This window comes from Notolepis coatsorum (assembly GCF_963971535.1).
Source record: "Notolepis coatsorum genome assembly, chromosome: 18".
NCBI lineage: Eukaryota > Metazoa > Chordata > Actinopteri > Aulopiformes > Paralepididae > Notolepis > Notolepis coatsorum.
In genome coordinates, this window is record NC_140182.1 from 79536868 (window position 1) to 79550567 (window position 13700).

The 13700-nt window shown below is 42.3% G+C and overlaps 1 protein-coding gene across 5 annotated transcripts in view; it reads right to left on the reverse strand.

The window, feature by feature from the left end:
- Window positions 1-604: 604 nt before the first annotated feature.
- bmal2 (basic helix-loop-helix ARNT like 2) overlaps window positions 605-13700 on the reverse strand; it is a 124782-nt gene continuing 111686 nt past the window's right edge. For 4 of the 5 annotated variants that reach the window (XM_084334329.1, XM_084334328.1, XM_084334332.1 and 1 more), the window contains 3 exons: window positions 12392-12482; window positions 11195-11294; window positions 605-8679 (listed from right to left, as the gene is read on the reverse strand). In XM_084334329.1, the coding sequence (XP_084190455.1) occupies window positions 8543-8679; window positions 11195-11294; window positions 12392-12482 (328 nt within the window). In that variant the 3' untranslated portion in view covers window positions 605-8542. The remainder of the gene's footprint in view (window positions 8680-11194; window positions 11295-12391; window positions 12483-13700) is intronic. The other variant, XM_084334330.1, reaches the window with a different exon arrangement.

Here is a 13700-nt window from a genome sequence, read left to right on the forward strand (position 1 = left end):
TTCATGTTTTGACTAATCATCATGTTTTGACCATTCATCATTATCACAGTTCATTGACGCAATGATAAATAATTATGTGTTATGTGTACTGTTGTAGTAATTGTAGTTGTTACTATTGTGTTTTCTTTCTTTGTTTGTTTAGTTTTTTGTTTTGTTTGTTTGTCTGATTGATGTTGTCTGAACTGTCTGTAAAATATCTTGTCGTAAATGTATGATTATTTTGTAATCTGGGACCTCCTTGAAAACGAGATGGTTCATCTGAAGGGGTTATTCCTAATAAAGAATTTCAATATATATCTGGAAGTCTAAGCCCTCCTCTGTCGTATGGGAGGCAAAGGAGTGTCAGTCTCAACCTGGGTTTTTTATTGTTCTCGAAGACACGCTGACGTCACGAGACCGCCACCATCTTGGTATTGGGGAAACAAACGGATTTCGACGATCAAATGTATGCGTTGAGCTCCGTTTTTATTACATATTTTATCACATTCTTGTGGACCTTTTCATATAATTTGTTTTGAAAATATTGAGGCCAACATGGCATTTCACTATTTCGAAAGCCTTTCTGGTGATTCTAAGGCAAGATATGAGTCAAAGCTCGCCCTGATTGACTTGACATCATGTCCATACAAGACACCTGCAGACCATTGGGAGAACAACCCAAAGACATGGCCATCTCTCGAATACCCAAATTGAAGCTGCTGTTAGGTTTTGTACTAATAACAAAAACAGAAATCCAAATCACAAGTTTTATATAATATCAGCAGAGTCATCACGGAGGAAAAAGTGGCTGGCGGTTAACGTTAGCTACGTTAAACCAGACAAATAGTAGCTACATGCTAAGCTAACGTTAATTACCATACATCATATCGAATCGATAGGAGCTTATCTTATTGATTGAAAATTGTATTAACAGATTGCAGAATGGGTACAATACAGTACGGCTCAATACACACAATTGTTAAGGGGATGCAAACTGGCCCCTGCAAATGTCCTAACCCAACCCCCTCCAATGTACAGTAAATTACCAAGTATGGCTTTGTCAATATTCCAATGTTCAGGTATGTCTTTGGCTGTTCAAATAATTGTTTGAATTTGGCCAATATCAGATTGATAAAAAAATCAAGATCAAATTCTTTTGACAAATGTTAATCTAGAGTGACGTAAAAGTCGCATGACTGTTCAGAGGTCACATTGAAAAAAATCTGACCCATTCCACAGATTCCATGTATGTATTTTTTATATATATATATGTATACTATAAGGGATAACGCATATTTCCGACAATAAAAAAATCTTCTTAGGCTTATCCATTTCACAAATACAAATCTCAGAAACCTTGTTGGAAGTTCAGTAAACTAATGTTTATTAAGAAACTTTTTTACACCCTGGAGAGATGTACACAGTTTCTATGCCACGACCCAGATCTGTTGAAAGAGGCAGGAATGATGCTATGGACAAATAAGCGCATCATCTTGAGCCCAGAAAACAAACTAAGCAGGAATCAAAACAATAAACTGATACAATTGAGGTTGCAGGTGAACAATCTTGTCAATTACTAGCTCCAGAGCGCCCACAAGTATCTACGCTGGGATTTCAAAGTTGAGGGCCTTCCTTTGCGAGCGGTTACCTTGGGCTATGAGTATGTTTAATCATTCACGCACACAAACAAAAACCCATCCTGTTTCATAAGGCAAACAAACACCATAAGTCCAATGATTCCAAAATGTAGAAAAACAAACACTAATATTGGATACAAAAACTGCATGCAGTGTAATAACAACGCTGTGCATTAAGGAAACTTAAAATCATAACTAGTCATATTCTGGCTTTGATTTTTTCGATTTCAAACTAGGGCAGAATCAACAAGTGGGAGTCTGAGTGACGTTCAAATCACGCGACGCCACAGCGAGACGACAAACCGAGTGGGCCGTACTGTACTCGTTCTCTAACAGTCTCACAAGTCAGGGGATTCCCAAGTACAGTAATGTTATCAAAAAACTAAAAGAAACAATCAAACAAACATCACATCTAAATTGGACTTTTTTGCATTTAACATTTTTAATTTATTTTTTTAAATGTGTCCATGGCACGCGTCTTCACAGCTCTACTGGTTTGCTTAGGTAGAGCGAGCAGTGATGGCCTCCACTTAAGACTCCTCTGTGAATAGACTTATGACATAAATGACACCTTGTGTTGTTCCGATGTCGCAAGTGATGCGTTATGGAAATGCCCCTCCGTTCGATTGTAGTTGTGGAGAGAATGGGTAGCAGGGGGTGGTTGTATCGCCGTAAGCACACGGTGTGTGCAGAAGTGTCCAAGGCTACGTTCACACTGCAGGTGAAAGTGGCCCAAATCAAATCACATGGAATCTGATCTTTTCAATTCTGATTTACGCCCACTTTCATATGTGGTCCTAAATCAGATACAGGTAATTTTCTTTTGCAATGCGATCTCAGTCTGAACGGTCATGTGATTTTCATGCAACTTTTACTCTAGATTGACTTCAAAATGTAATTTACGTCTAGGTCAGTTCAGGAGCATGACCAGTTCACACCGGAATGTGATATTGGCCACATTAAAAAAAGAATGTGAACAGCCAAACAAAAAAGATCAGATCTGAGCAATGAATCAGTGTGAACGTAGCCCCAAAAGGCACTTCTTTCTGACACAGCTAGGCAACAGGGTCCGGCTCCTCCCTCTACTGGGCCCTCTGGGTTCAAGCATAAGTTAAGAGACATTGACAGTATTCTTCCCGATTCATACAACTTCTCCTTGAAAACAGAATCCTCATTGAAGCGAACTTCGGAAAAAATATATAGACCTTTAGAGGTGATGTAGATTGAGGCATAAGACACGCTAGACATAGAGCTCCCAACAGTGTTTTATGAGTCTTGCTCTCATCACTTTGGATGTCAAGTGATATTGACTATGAGGTTAAGGTACAGAGCGACAGCTTGACCCTATGTTCTGTACATGGTGACCATATTCAGGGTTCCAGAAGTATGTCAGATTAAGATTATATTATTCATGATTAGCATGTCATAAAAAAACAAGACGGAGACGGTCTAAATGCCCGCTGACTGCCCCTAGAGGCCATGCTGCTCCCAACACCCAACTGGACCAAAGTTGGTTGAGCGGACAGACTGAATGACCGACATTGCCCTCATTAGAGCACAGTGTTCTCGCTAGCGTTCTTGCGTCTCTTCATAAAGCATAATTTCTCCCGGAGTCATGAATGTTCACGACATGTTTCGTGACTGTACAACTAACATGAGAGGGAGATACGTTAATTTGAAGCATTTGGGCTGATGGTGGCATTAGAGCAAAGGTCATGGGGTCATCAAAATCAACAAGCTTCTTCTAAAATGTTCACAGCTATTTTTGTGACTGTACGTCTAAGAGATACGTTCATTTGAAAAATTTAAGTTTGGCTTGTTGGTGGTGCTAGAGAAAAGGTTATTGCGTAACCAAAATCAAGAGGTTTCTTCCTCTAGTGGTCCTGAATGTGCATAGCAAATTTCATGGCAATATGGCTATTACTTTGAGGTATTTTTCGCTGAAGTATTGGAAGTTAGGCCTAATGGACGCGCTAGAAGAAATGTCACCAACATCAATGTTTCTTCCACTAGGTGTCATGAATGTTCTCATTAAAATGTATGGGATCCAGCCATAACTTCAGTTTGACCTGATGGTGGCACTGGAGGAAAGGTCATGGGGTCACAATAGGTTCCTTCCTCTCTAGAGGTCTAGAATGCTCACAGCAAATTGTGTGACTGTTCCCTATAAACAGGTCAGTAGATAGTAGGGGTGTAACGATGCATCGAAATGCATCGATCGTAATGTGACGATTCAACTGGATCGATTTGAAAATGTTAAGAATCGATTATAATCTAAATAAAAAAAAATAAAAAAATTAAATAATGTTTTTTTGTTTGTTGTGTGTATTGTTTTTATTGACCTATAGTCCATTCATGCTGAGTGAATCAGTTCCCCCAGCCACATTTGTGTATTACATTTTTTTTGGGGAATTACCTGATAGAATCGAATCGTGGTCAAATGAAGAGATTTCATGATGCATTCAATCGTTGCCTGAAGAATCGTAATCGAATTTAATCGTTGAGGTCGCATCGTTACACCCCTAGTAGATATAGTAATTTGAAAATGTCAAGTTTAGCTTGGTGGTGGTGCAAGAGGAAAGAGTACAAGGTAACGGCTAATTTCATGCCAATTCGAACAATTATGGTCTATGCTTAAACCAAAAGTGGTTGACCTGACCGACCGAGCAACCAAGCAAGCAACAGACATTGCCATCCCTAAAGCCCCTTGCTAGCTCTCATGGGCTAAAGTCTTTAGAAGTCCGTGACCAAGAAATATCACAGATTCTAGATATCTTTTTTGTAGGTGCTATCCAGCCAATGCTACAATATATTTGCATTTCAATGTATTCCTGAGAATTCTACTGTGAACTACACTATTAAATTACTCGGGTACAGTATTTAAAATGTGATTGGTTAAATTACGGAAAGTATTTAGTACAAGTCAAAGATCTGCCTCAATTTAATGAGCACTAAATAATTGTGCTGCAACAACATAACTAAATATATAGACATAGATCATGTATCTATTGTCGTATCTCTGTTCATATTGAACTTACTATAGCACATATTGAGAAATAAGTTTCCTATTACAGGTTGCAGACTTCTAGACACCATCACATTTAAAATTATTCTGATGAGATATGGTGAACTACATAATCTTAAGTCAGTCCTCCATATCTTTTGGCACCTTGAATTGGCGCATACAAAAAAAGTGCTGACATTTTTTAACAGTTCATCCAGTACAGATGCATATGCCATCAAATCCAAGTTTACAGTCTATACATGAGCCAATCGATCATCTATCCAACTATTCAGAGCTTACTGTATGCATACAGTATGACAACGATCTGACATTTTATGACTTTGGTACTTCAGTCGGTTACCCATAAGGCCATCTGGCTGTCACCCTAGCAGTCCATCAGTAGCCCTTGCAGTTGAGAGTCCCAACAATCCACAGGGATTAAAGTGACCCATGCAAAATGAACGACTCACAGGTTAAAAGGTGCTGTAAGTGGTCCTTTCTTTAGTTAAAATACACATTCCGACAGCCATCACTGATATAGATAGAGTGTGTGGTCAGTAACATGGGTCTCCCAGTCCCTCCACTCTGCAGTAAACAGAAAATACACTTTCTGGTATCCCTTCCCACTTTATCCAATCAGGAGAGAACCCTAGATATTTGTACTGCCAGATTTTCTTACTGCTCTGGTACTTACTGATTTTACTTGTTCCAAGCACATATTTTTTTTAAACTAGTTTTTCTTTTCTTTGACCATTGTGTGGAGTTCTCTCTTTCCCCCCCATTTACTACAGTTAGGGTAAAGTGTGGTGGTTGAAAAGACACTGCTCCAACAGTGTCTTCTGGCTAAATGAGAGTGTGTGTGGGGCGGGGGAGGGTCTTTTAAGCCCACTGCAGGCAGCTTCTCAATTAGGTGATTGCCGCCAATCTACCTGGAACACAGGACACACAATTAACAGCAGCAGTACATAACACTGACCAAATGGTAAAACTTTATATCAGTGTTGGCTGTCAGAATGTAGAGCTATTATTTTAATGTGTAGACCTACTGTAGACCACGTATTTTATAAAAAATATTAAATAATACCATTTGCAGCACCTCATGCCTATTCATAACTAGCTTCTAAAACCTAAGCAGTGTTCATCTATTGTAAGCATGGATAAAATTCATTCTAACTCTTATATTAATAAATTGCTTAATGTCACACGTCCTGTATCTCACGCAGGGAGTTGGCAGGATGTCCCTCTATCTTCTATCTTCCCCAGGTGGGAAAAGGGCGGAAAGAAATCCAAACCTGAGCACGACGTAAGAGCAAAATGGCTGCCGTGTGAATATGGTCCATCACCACCACTATTATATTCTTCAGTCAGACACACACACACCTACACACACACACCTACACACACACACACCTCTGCATAGCTTAATCCCCTCAACACTCCACGCACACAACGATACAGCGCGCCTCTGAGAAGCACCAGTGCATAATGGTACAATAAACGAAGACTAAAGCTGTGTTCTTTTTTTACCTGCAAGAGAATTCTGAAGCTGAGGATCGAGCGCCAACGCGCAGGCAAGCGCCCCGCTCCCACAATACTCTTCACAGTACACGCTGTTGTATGGTATGTACGCAGAAGTACGTAAAAGCATGAACTGGAGGACAAACTACTATTATTACGCTAGAAACGTGTGTCAATCAAATGAGTAAATAAGGTGGAGGAGAGGGGGTGGAGGTTTTCTACTGTTCCCTGAGTATCGACTGAAAAACATCAACTACTGATATCGTTTAACATGACGGATGCAAAACGGGATCTCAGTACACACGAAACCGTCCGTTTCTGTATTTCACACGGACATGACCCAAAGGTAGGGAGGTCAAAGGGTTTTCTGCCATCATAAAAAAAATGAAATAATAATATATAATATAAATATATATTCTTTTATTATTATTACTTTATTATTATTTTTTCAATTGGTTGGTAGCCAATATTTATTTAAATGACATATTCCATCTCTGTGATATGGTCTACGTTAGTTTTTAGAGGGAAATTAAGAAATTATAATTTTGTTACAGCAACTTCCTGTGATCACTTGACCTGCTACAATCCATTATAATTGATCAAGGAAAACGGACTTTTGAGCCTCTGAGATAATTGTAAATAGCAGAGGGAACACTCTGAACACATTGAATTCCTAATAGGTGACGGCGCACCCATCGCCTTTTGGTTAAAAACTCAAAAGCCCCAAACGGAAAGAATAATCCGATTTCTCGGGGCAACATTTGGAATCAAAAACCTTGTTGTTGGCTCCTCTTTAAGGGGAGTAGCCGTTTGAATGAAAAACGCAGATGCCATTTTGACAGGTATTTCTCCAACAAATCATCAACCGTCAAACGCCATCACGTGGCACAGGGGTCGGTTGAGTTTTGAGTGGTTGTTTGTTCTACCAGTTGAAAGTATTGTCTGGGATTTTGTGCGGGAAGTGTGGCCCGAAAACGGAAGGCGAAGCTGAAACTTCTGACTACCATTGTGGGCGGAGCTCCTGTTTGATAACATTTTACGGCAGAACGTTTGTCCTCCCTACCAAAAGGGACATGGATGTTTTTTAACCGAACCGAGTCCATGCGCGTGCACGTTATGTTCTGGAGATGTGTTGTTGACAAAAAATTTTAAAAGCTGGTCGTCAGGACAACGTTCCCGATGGGAAATAATACAGATAGCAACAGAAGGTAGAGAAACGTCCAGAGCAGCGGCGTCACAGCGGTTTTGAGGTTAGGGAACCGCGGACCACCACGTTCCTGGGTGCTTCAAAAGTCTTGAGGAGGTCATAAAAGAGGCTTCTGAGGTTTCAGTCCACTGCTTTGCAGTCTTCCTCTCATTTCTAAAATCAAATATAAAAGTTAGCTAATCGAATTAGGAAAAAAAAAAGGAACACGCCAACGTTTTGGGGAATTCGTGTCTTTGACGTCTTCACCAGAGTCGGATGAGAAGATGGTTACCCTTTGCATCTCTGTGCGTGCAGTACGGAGAGAGAGAGCCACAGCGTGCTAGCTAGTTTACATGTTATGGAAGTGGATACGGACCATTAGCTTACCGTCAACAGTAAGGAAATACACTTTCCAACAACTCCATAACGGTCTTATTTACATGTTATGACTTGTGTATTTACCACGTGTGCAAATAAGCAAATCTCCCAAAACGTTGCATGTTCCTTTAACAATAAAAACATAAATTTTCAGTGCTGTGATTTTTTTTCTTCTTTTTTCCTTTTCTTTTTTTTTGCATTATCACTCTCGTCCCTTGTTCAAGTGTAGATAGGTGAGGGGACACACAAACAGGAAACCCAGGTCACTGTACACAGTCATTAGTGTTCATGGTTGTATCGTTTGGCAGCGGCTAGTCACGGTCAGGGGTGTGTGTTGGGGGGGGGGGGCTGGGCAAGCCGAGGCTGCACACATACAATATCAACCCTCTTAGGCCTGTACAGGGAGACGGGGGGGGGGGGGGGGAAGCAGTGAAGGACAGCATTCCAGGACAGACAGCTGTAAGGCTTTATGCTGTAGGCACGACCTACAGACTCTTCTTCTCTCCCTCCTCCTGAAGTGGCAGAGCTGGTGTCCCTCATCGTCATGGATCCTACTACCTGTCTTTAGAGCAGCCACCTGAAGATTACACAGCTTATGTGGGGGGCAAAGTAACTAATAAATAAAAGAAAAAAAGGGTTTTTCTGTCTTAAAAAAAAGGACAGTCCTGCTTCTTCGAGTCGCGGAGTTCCTTTCGTAAGAGGACTGACTGAGAAGACGTGTTTGTTCTAGAGACAGAGGGTCATATAGAGACAGGCTGCGGGGGACAGAGGGTCCTACAGAGACACGCCCGTTGCGGACAGAGGGTCCTATAGAGACACGCCCGTGGGGGAGAGAGGGTCCTATAGAGACCAGTGCATCTCCTCAAAGTCCACGGCTTCGCCCAGGTTGGCGTCCGTCTCCAGGAGGCTCATGATCACAGCCATGGCCGCCTCGTCGCTGCTGAGGCTACCACCGGGCTCCACCGCCGTCTCCACATCTGAGGGAGGAGAGGAGTGTCAAAGAAAGAAGGCGACAGTTGGGAATTTAAAATCCACCACAACCACAGACGCTGTGTAATACTGAAAACACCATAGTTCAGCCATAGACTTATCCCCCCACGACACACCACAAATCGCCTAGGCCAGTCCTTCTTGCCAGTAGCCATCAGGCTACAGAACAGTGGGCATGGACTGCTGCCAATTGCTGGAGAACTAACGGCTTTATATTTTTACTGTATTTTTACTGTATGTTCTTCTGTTAATTTTAATTATTTATTTAATTTTGTTGTTAAATATATTTGTATATATTTACTGTATGAATGTATTATTTGTTGTAATGTTGATTGTGTGCGGACCCCAGGAAGATTAGCAAACTGCTACAGCATAAGCTAATGGTGATCCTTTAAAATCAGGGGTCACCAACCTGTCGATCTTTGGGACATTTCAAGTAGATCTAACTAACCGGCGGTCATGCGCTCGTCTGGCGGCTCCAGGCTGCATTTTTCGCCGATCATCCAATACACCGCTTGAAAGTTGAATTTGCCGCCTTTCGATCGCTACCACACTCAACCTATTGCGTGCTTCAGGTCTCGAGTTACAAGACTAAATATCCGGCGAGCGTCATTTGACAGGCCGCTCCGTCAAGTGACCACATCCGACTGTATACGGTCCCGAACTGACCAATCACTGTTGATGGCGAAATTTATTGACCACCGTTGTAGCCAAGGAGCGTCTGCCCCGTTTTTGTCTCGACATCGGGGTCCCCCATTTTCAATTCATAATGAATTGTAAGTAAGGGTGCAATTAGCACCGTGCAATCCATTCTTTGTGGATCTAGCCCCCAGTTTTGTAATCCACTGCTTTGACTCTGGGAATAGACAAGTGAGGACCCATTTTATGTTATGTACATGTTTTTTTATACTTGCATACATTGTTCCGGTCTTATGGTGTTTCATTTAAAATGAGTTTTGTTTAAGTTGTCCCAGCCTAAATGCAAATGTACCTTTATCATTTTCAAAAATGTTTTTATGTATTTTATACTTGCAAAAGTTCTTAAGTTTGTATCAACATACAAATGTAAACCTTTAACCATTTCTGCGCCAAAAACGAGTATACTCGTTATTGCCGTCCAATCGAATAACGCCAACAACGAGTTTACTCGTTTTTGGGATCGTTATATCGTTTATTCACTATTCTATTCATAATTCATAGCTGCAGCCTCTGGTATAGTCTTCAGACCCTGTCTGAGCTGGCAGACGGTCAACACCACCCTCTACTGCCAGGCCGAGCTATTGCATCTGATTGAAAATGGGCTTGTGTCTTTTAGGAGGCGATCTGAGCCGGGCGGCCTGAATGCCGTCTACAACAGAACTGCGTTTCCGCGTTTCTGATTGACCAGGTCATTTCTGGTCATGTGACATGATGTACGCCCAATCGTGGGACAGCAAGTTTCTACACTGGTTAAGCTTAGGCGCTCGTTCGAAGTTGGTTAAGGTTAGAGTTTGTCTTAGAGCATGGCGATAGAACGCCTGCCCTGATTCCGACGGTTAAGCTTAGGCACTCTTTCGAAGTTGGTTAAGGTTAGAGTTTGTCTTAGAGCATGGCGATAGAACGCCAGGTAGTTTGCAGGCTGTTAGACCCGGACATAGGCGCAGAACTTGCTGTCCCACGATTGGCGCACATGTCACATGACCTGGCCAATCAGAGCGCAAAACTCGAACGCGGAAAACGCAGTTCCGTCGTAAAAGACATACACGCAGCCGGGCGGGCAGGGTTTAAATATTCAGGCGAGCCACTTCTATAAAACGATGGCATCAGTAACTCCGCCCGCCCGCCCGTCATTGTGAAACGGTCGGTAGTGTGGACCTCCACGAGTATTATTTGGAATTGCGATAAGATATTTGGATTATCTCTTTTGCATTACATCAGATACAAGGGAAGAACATCATATATGAATTTGATCGTTGATCTGAGATTTATTTCTACCCCGATCACATCTATCTGTGTGGACGATTCAACTGCATCGATTTGAAAATGTTAGAATCGAAATTAATAAAAAAATAAATTAAAAGATTTTTTGTGTATTGTTTTTATTGACCTATAGTCCATTCATTCTGAGTGAATCAGTTCCCCCAGCCACATTTGTGTATAACATTTTTTTTGGGGAATTAACTGATAGAAGATTAATTGAATCGAATTCAAATGAAGAGATTACATGATGCATTGAATCGTTGCCTGAAGAATCGTAATCGAATTTAATCGTTGTGAGGTTGCATCGTTACACCCCTACTCACTACTGTTCACTACTACTACTCTTATCACTATTATCATTACTACAGTACTTGCACTTTGTTCTACTATTATTACTACCTACCCCCCCCCCCCCCCCCATGCTGCTATGACACTTGAATCTCAGAAAGGAACACTTGACTTGATGTCTCAGGGCTACAGAGCAACACTGTCCTACAGAGGCACCATGTTAAACACAGGTGTGTACAGAATAACAGAGGGTACCCATGACTGTCTCTCCTGAGCATGAAGCACCTTGGGTGGCCTCACTGCTGGAGCTGGACTTCCCCGGCATGTCCACGTCCGTCACCTCTCCGTTTGGCACCTGAGGACCACAAGAAGAACTATAAGCCGCGGCTTTTTCCCCCATTTTTCGACCCTGCGGCTTATATAACGGTGCGGCTTATATGTGACTCGACGTGACCAAACCCGAAAATGTAAAAATCTAAATATTGCTTTTTTTGACTGCATTGAAATGTTATTTATCTGTTCCCTTATTTGCTAAACTTAATACAACTTGTAAATGAGTTAATTCTTGTTATTTGTCTGACAGTATTGTGTCCCAATGCCAATTACATATCGCTGCTGTCGGGACAAAACCTCATAACTCCAAAAACCCAACTTTTCAGCAGATGAAAAAAACTAACACAGATTTGAGGGTGAATAGAGTTAGGAGGTTTAGACAGATGATCGGTTTAATGCTTTCCCATTGTTTAAACTTTGTAAAACCCACACACACATATGGAGGATGATCTACGGAGTTGATTTATATAATAAAAAAAAAATTCAAAAAATGGAGTTATGAGGTTTTGGCCCGACAGCAGCGATATGGTAATTAAACATTAAAACACCTGCGGCTTATAGTCCAGTGCGGCTTATATATGTACACATCATTCAATTTAGCTGCTGCGGCTTATAGTCAGGTGCGGCTTATAGTGCGAAAAGTACGGTAAATACACTATATACCTACTTATACACATGCATATAACCCATATAACTCTGTATGAACGCATGTACAATAATGCTGTATATACTGTATATATATCCATATATCTGTACATACCTGCATATAATCCTTTTTACACATCTGTAGATACTATATATCTGTACATATCCCTTACCTACTCTTACTAGTAAGGCTGCTGGCCAATATGACTTACTACCATAGTGTCTTCATACCTGTATATCACTGTACTTATTAATACTACTACTCTGTACATACATCTGATTAGCAATATTACTCAGTAGTATTCATTTATATATTTTATACCCAGTATAATAACCTGTACACTGTATATTACTATTGTACTTTACTGTTACATTTGCACTCTGGTTGGTTGCCAAACTTATTTTCATTGTACTGTACTTGTGGTGTATGATGACAATACATTTGAATGTAATCTAATGTCAAATAAGCCTTACATTGCTGGTGACTTTACTGTGAGTCAGGGGAGACTTCTCCTGCAGGACGCTGAAGGGGCTGGCGTTGCCGCTGGAAGGTGACAAGTTCATTCTGAAGCAGAAGAACAAGTCAAACTGACAACATTAGTCACATTCCTGACTCAACCCGTGGCCAACTATGAACCCGGGTGAGCCGTGACCAGTTTCACTCACTGCCACGCAGAGCTGCCTCTACACCTGTGCACAACACAGCCTGAAACACAGAGCTGCCTCTACACCTGTGCACCACACAGCCTGAAACACAGAGCTGCCTCTAGTCCTCTACACTTGTGCACCACACAGCCTGAAACACAGAGCTGCCTCTACACCACACAGCCTGAAACACAGAGCTGCCTCTACGCCACACAGCCTGAAACACAGAGCTGCCTCTACACCTGTGCACCACACAGTCTGAAACACAGAGCTGCATCTACACCTGTGCACCACACAGTCTGAAACGCAGAGCTGCCTCTACACCACACAGTCTGAAACACAGAGCTGCCTCTACACCACACAGTCTGAAACACAGAGCTGCCTCTACACCTGTGCACCACACAGTCTGAAACGCAGAGCTGCCTCTACACCACACAGTCTGAAACACAGAGCTGCCTCTACACCACACAGCATGAAACACAGAGCTGCCTCTACACCACACAGTCTGAAACGCAGAGCTGCCTCTACGCCACACAGCCTGAAACACAGAGCTGCCTCTACACCACACAGCCTGAAATACAGAGCTGCCTCTACACCACACAGCCTGAAACACAGAGCTGCCTCTACACCACACAGCCTGAAATACAGAGCTGCCTCTACACCACACAGCCTGAAACACAGAGCTGCCTCTACACCACACAGCCTGAAACACAGAGCAGCCTCTACACCTGTGCACCACACAGCCTGAAACACAGAGCTGCCTCTACGCCACACAGCATGAAACACAGAGCTGCCTCTACGCCACACAGCATGAAACACAGAGCTGCCTCTACGCCACACAGCATGAAACACAGAGCTGCCTCTACACCACACAGCATGAAACACAGAGCTGCCTCTACACCACACAGCCTGAAACACAGAGCTGCCTCTACGCCACACAGCATGAAACACAGAGCTGCCTCTACACCACACAGCATGAAACACAGAGCTGCCTCTACACCACACAGCATGAAACACAGAGCAGCCTCTACACCACACAGCATGAAACACAGAGCTGCCTCTACGCCACACAGCCTGAAACACAGAGCTGCCTCTACGCCACACAGGATGAAACACAGAGCTGCCTCTACACCACACA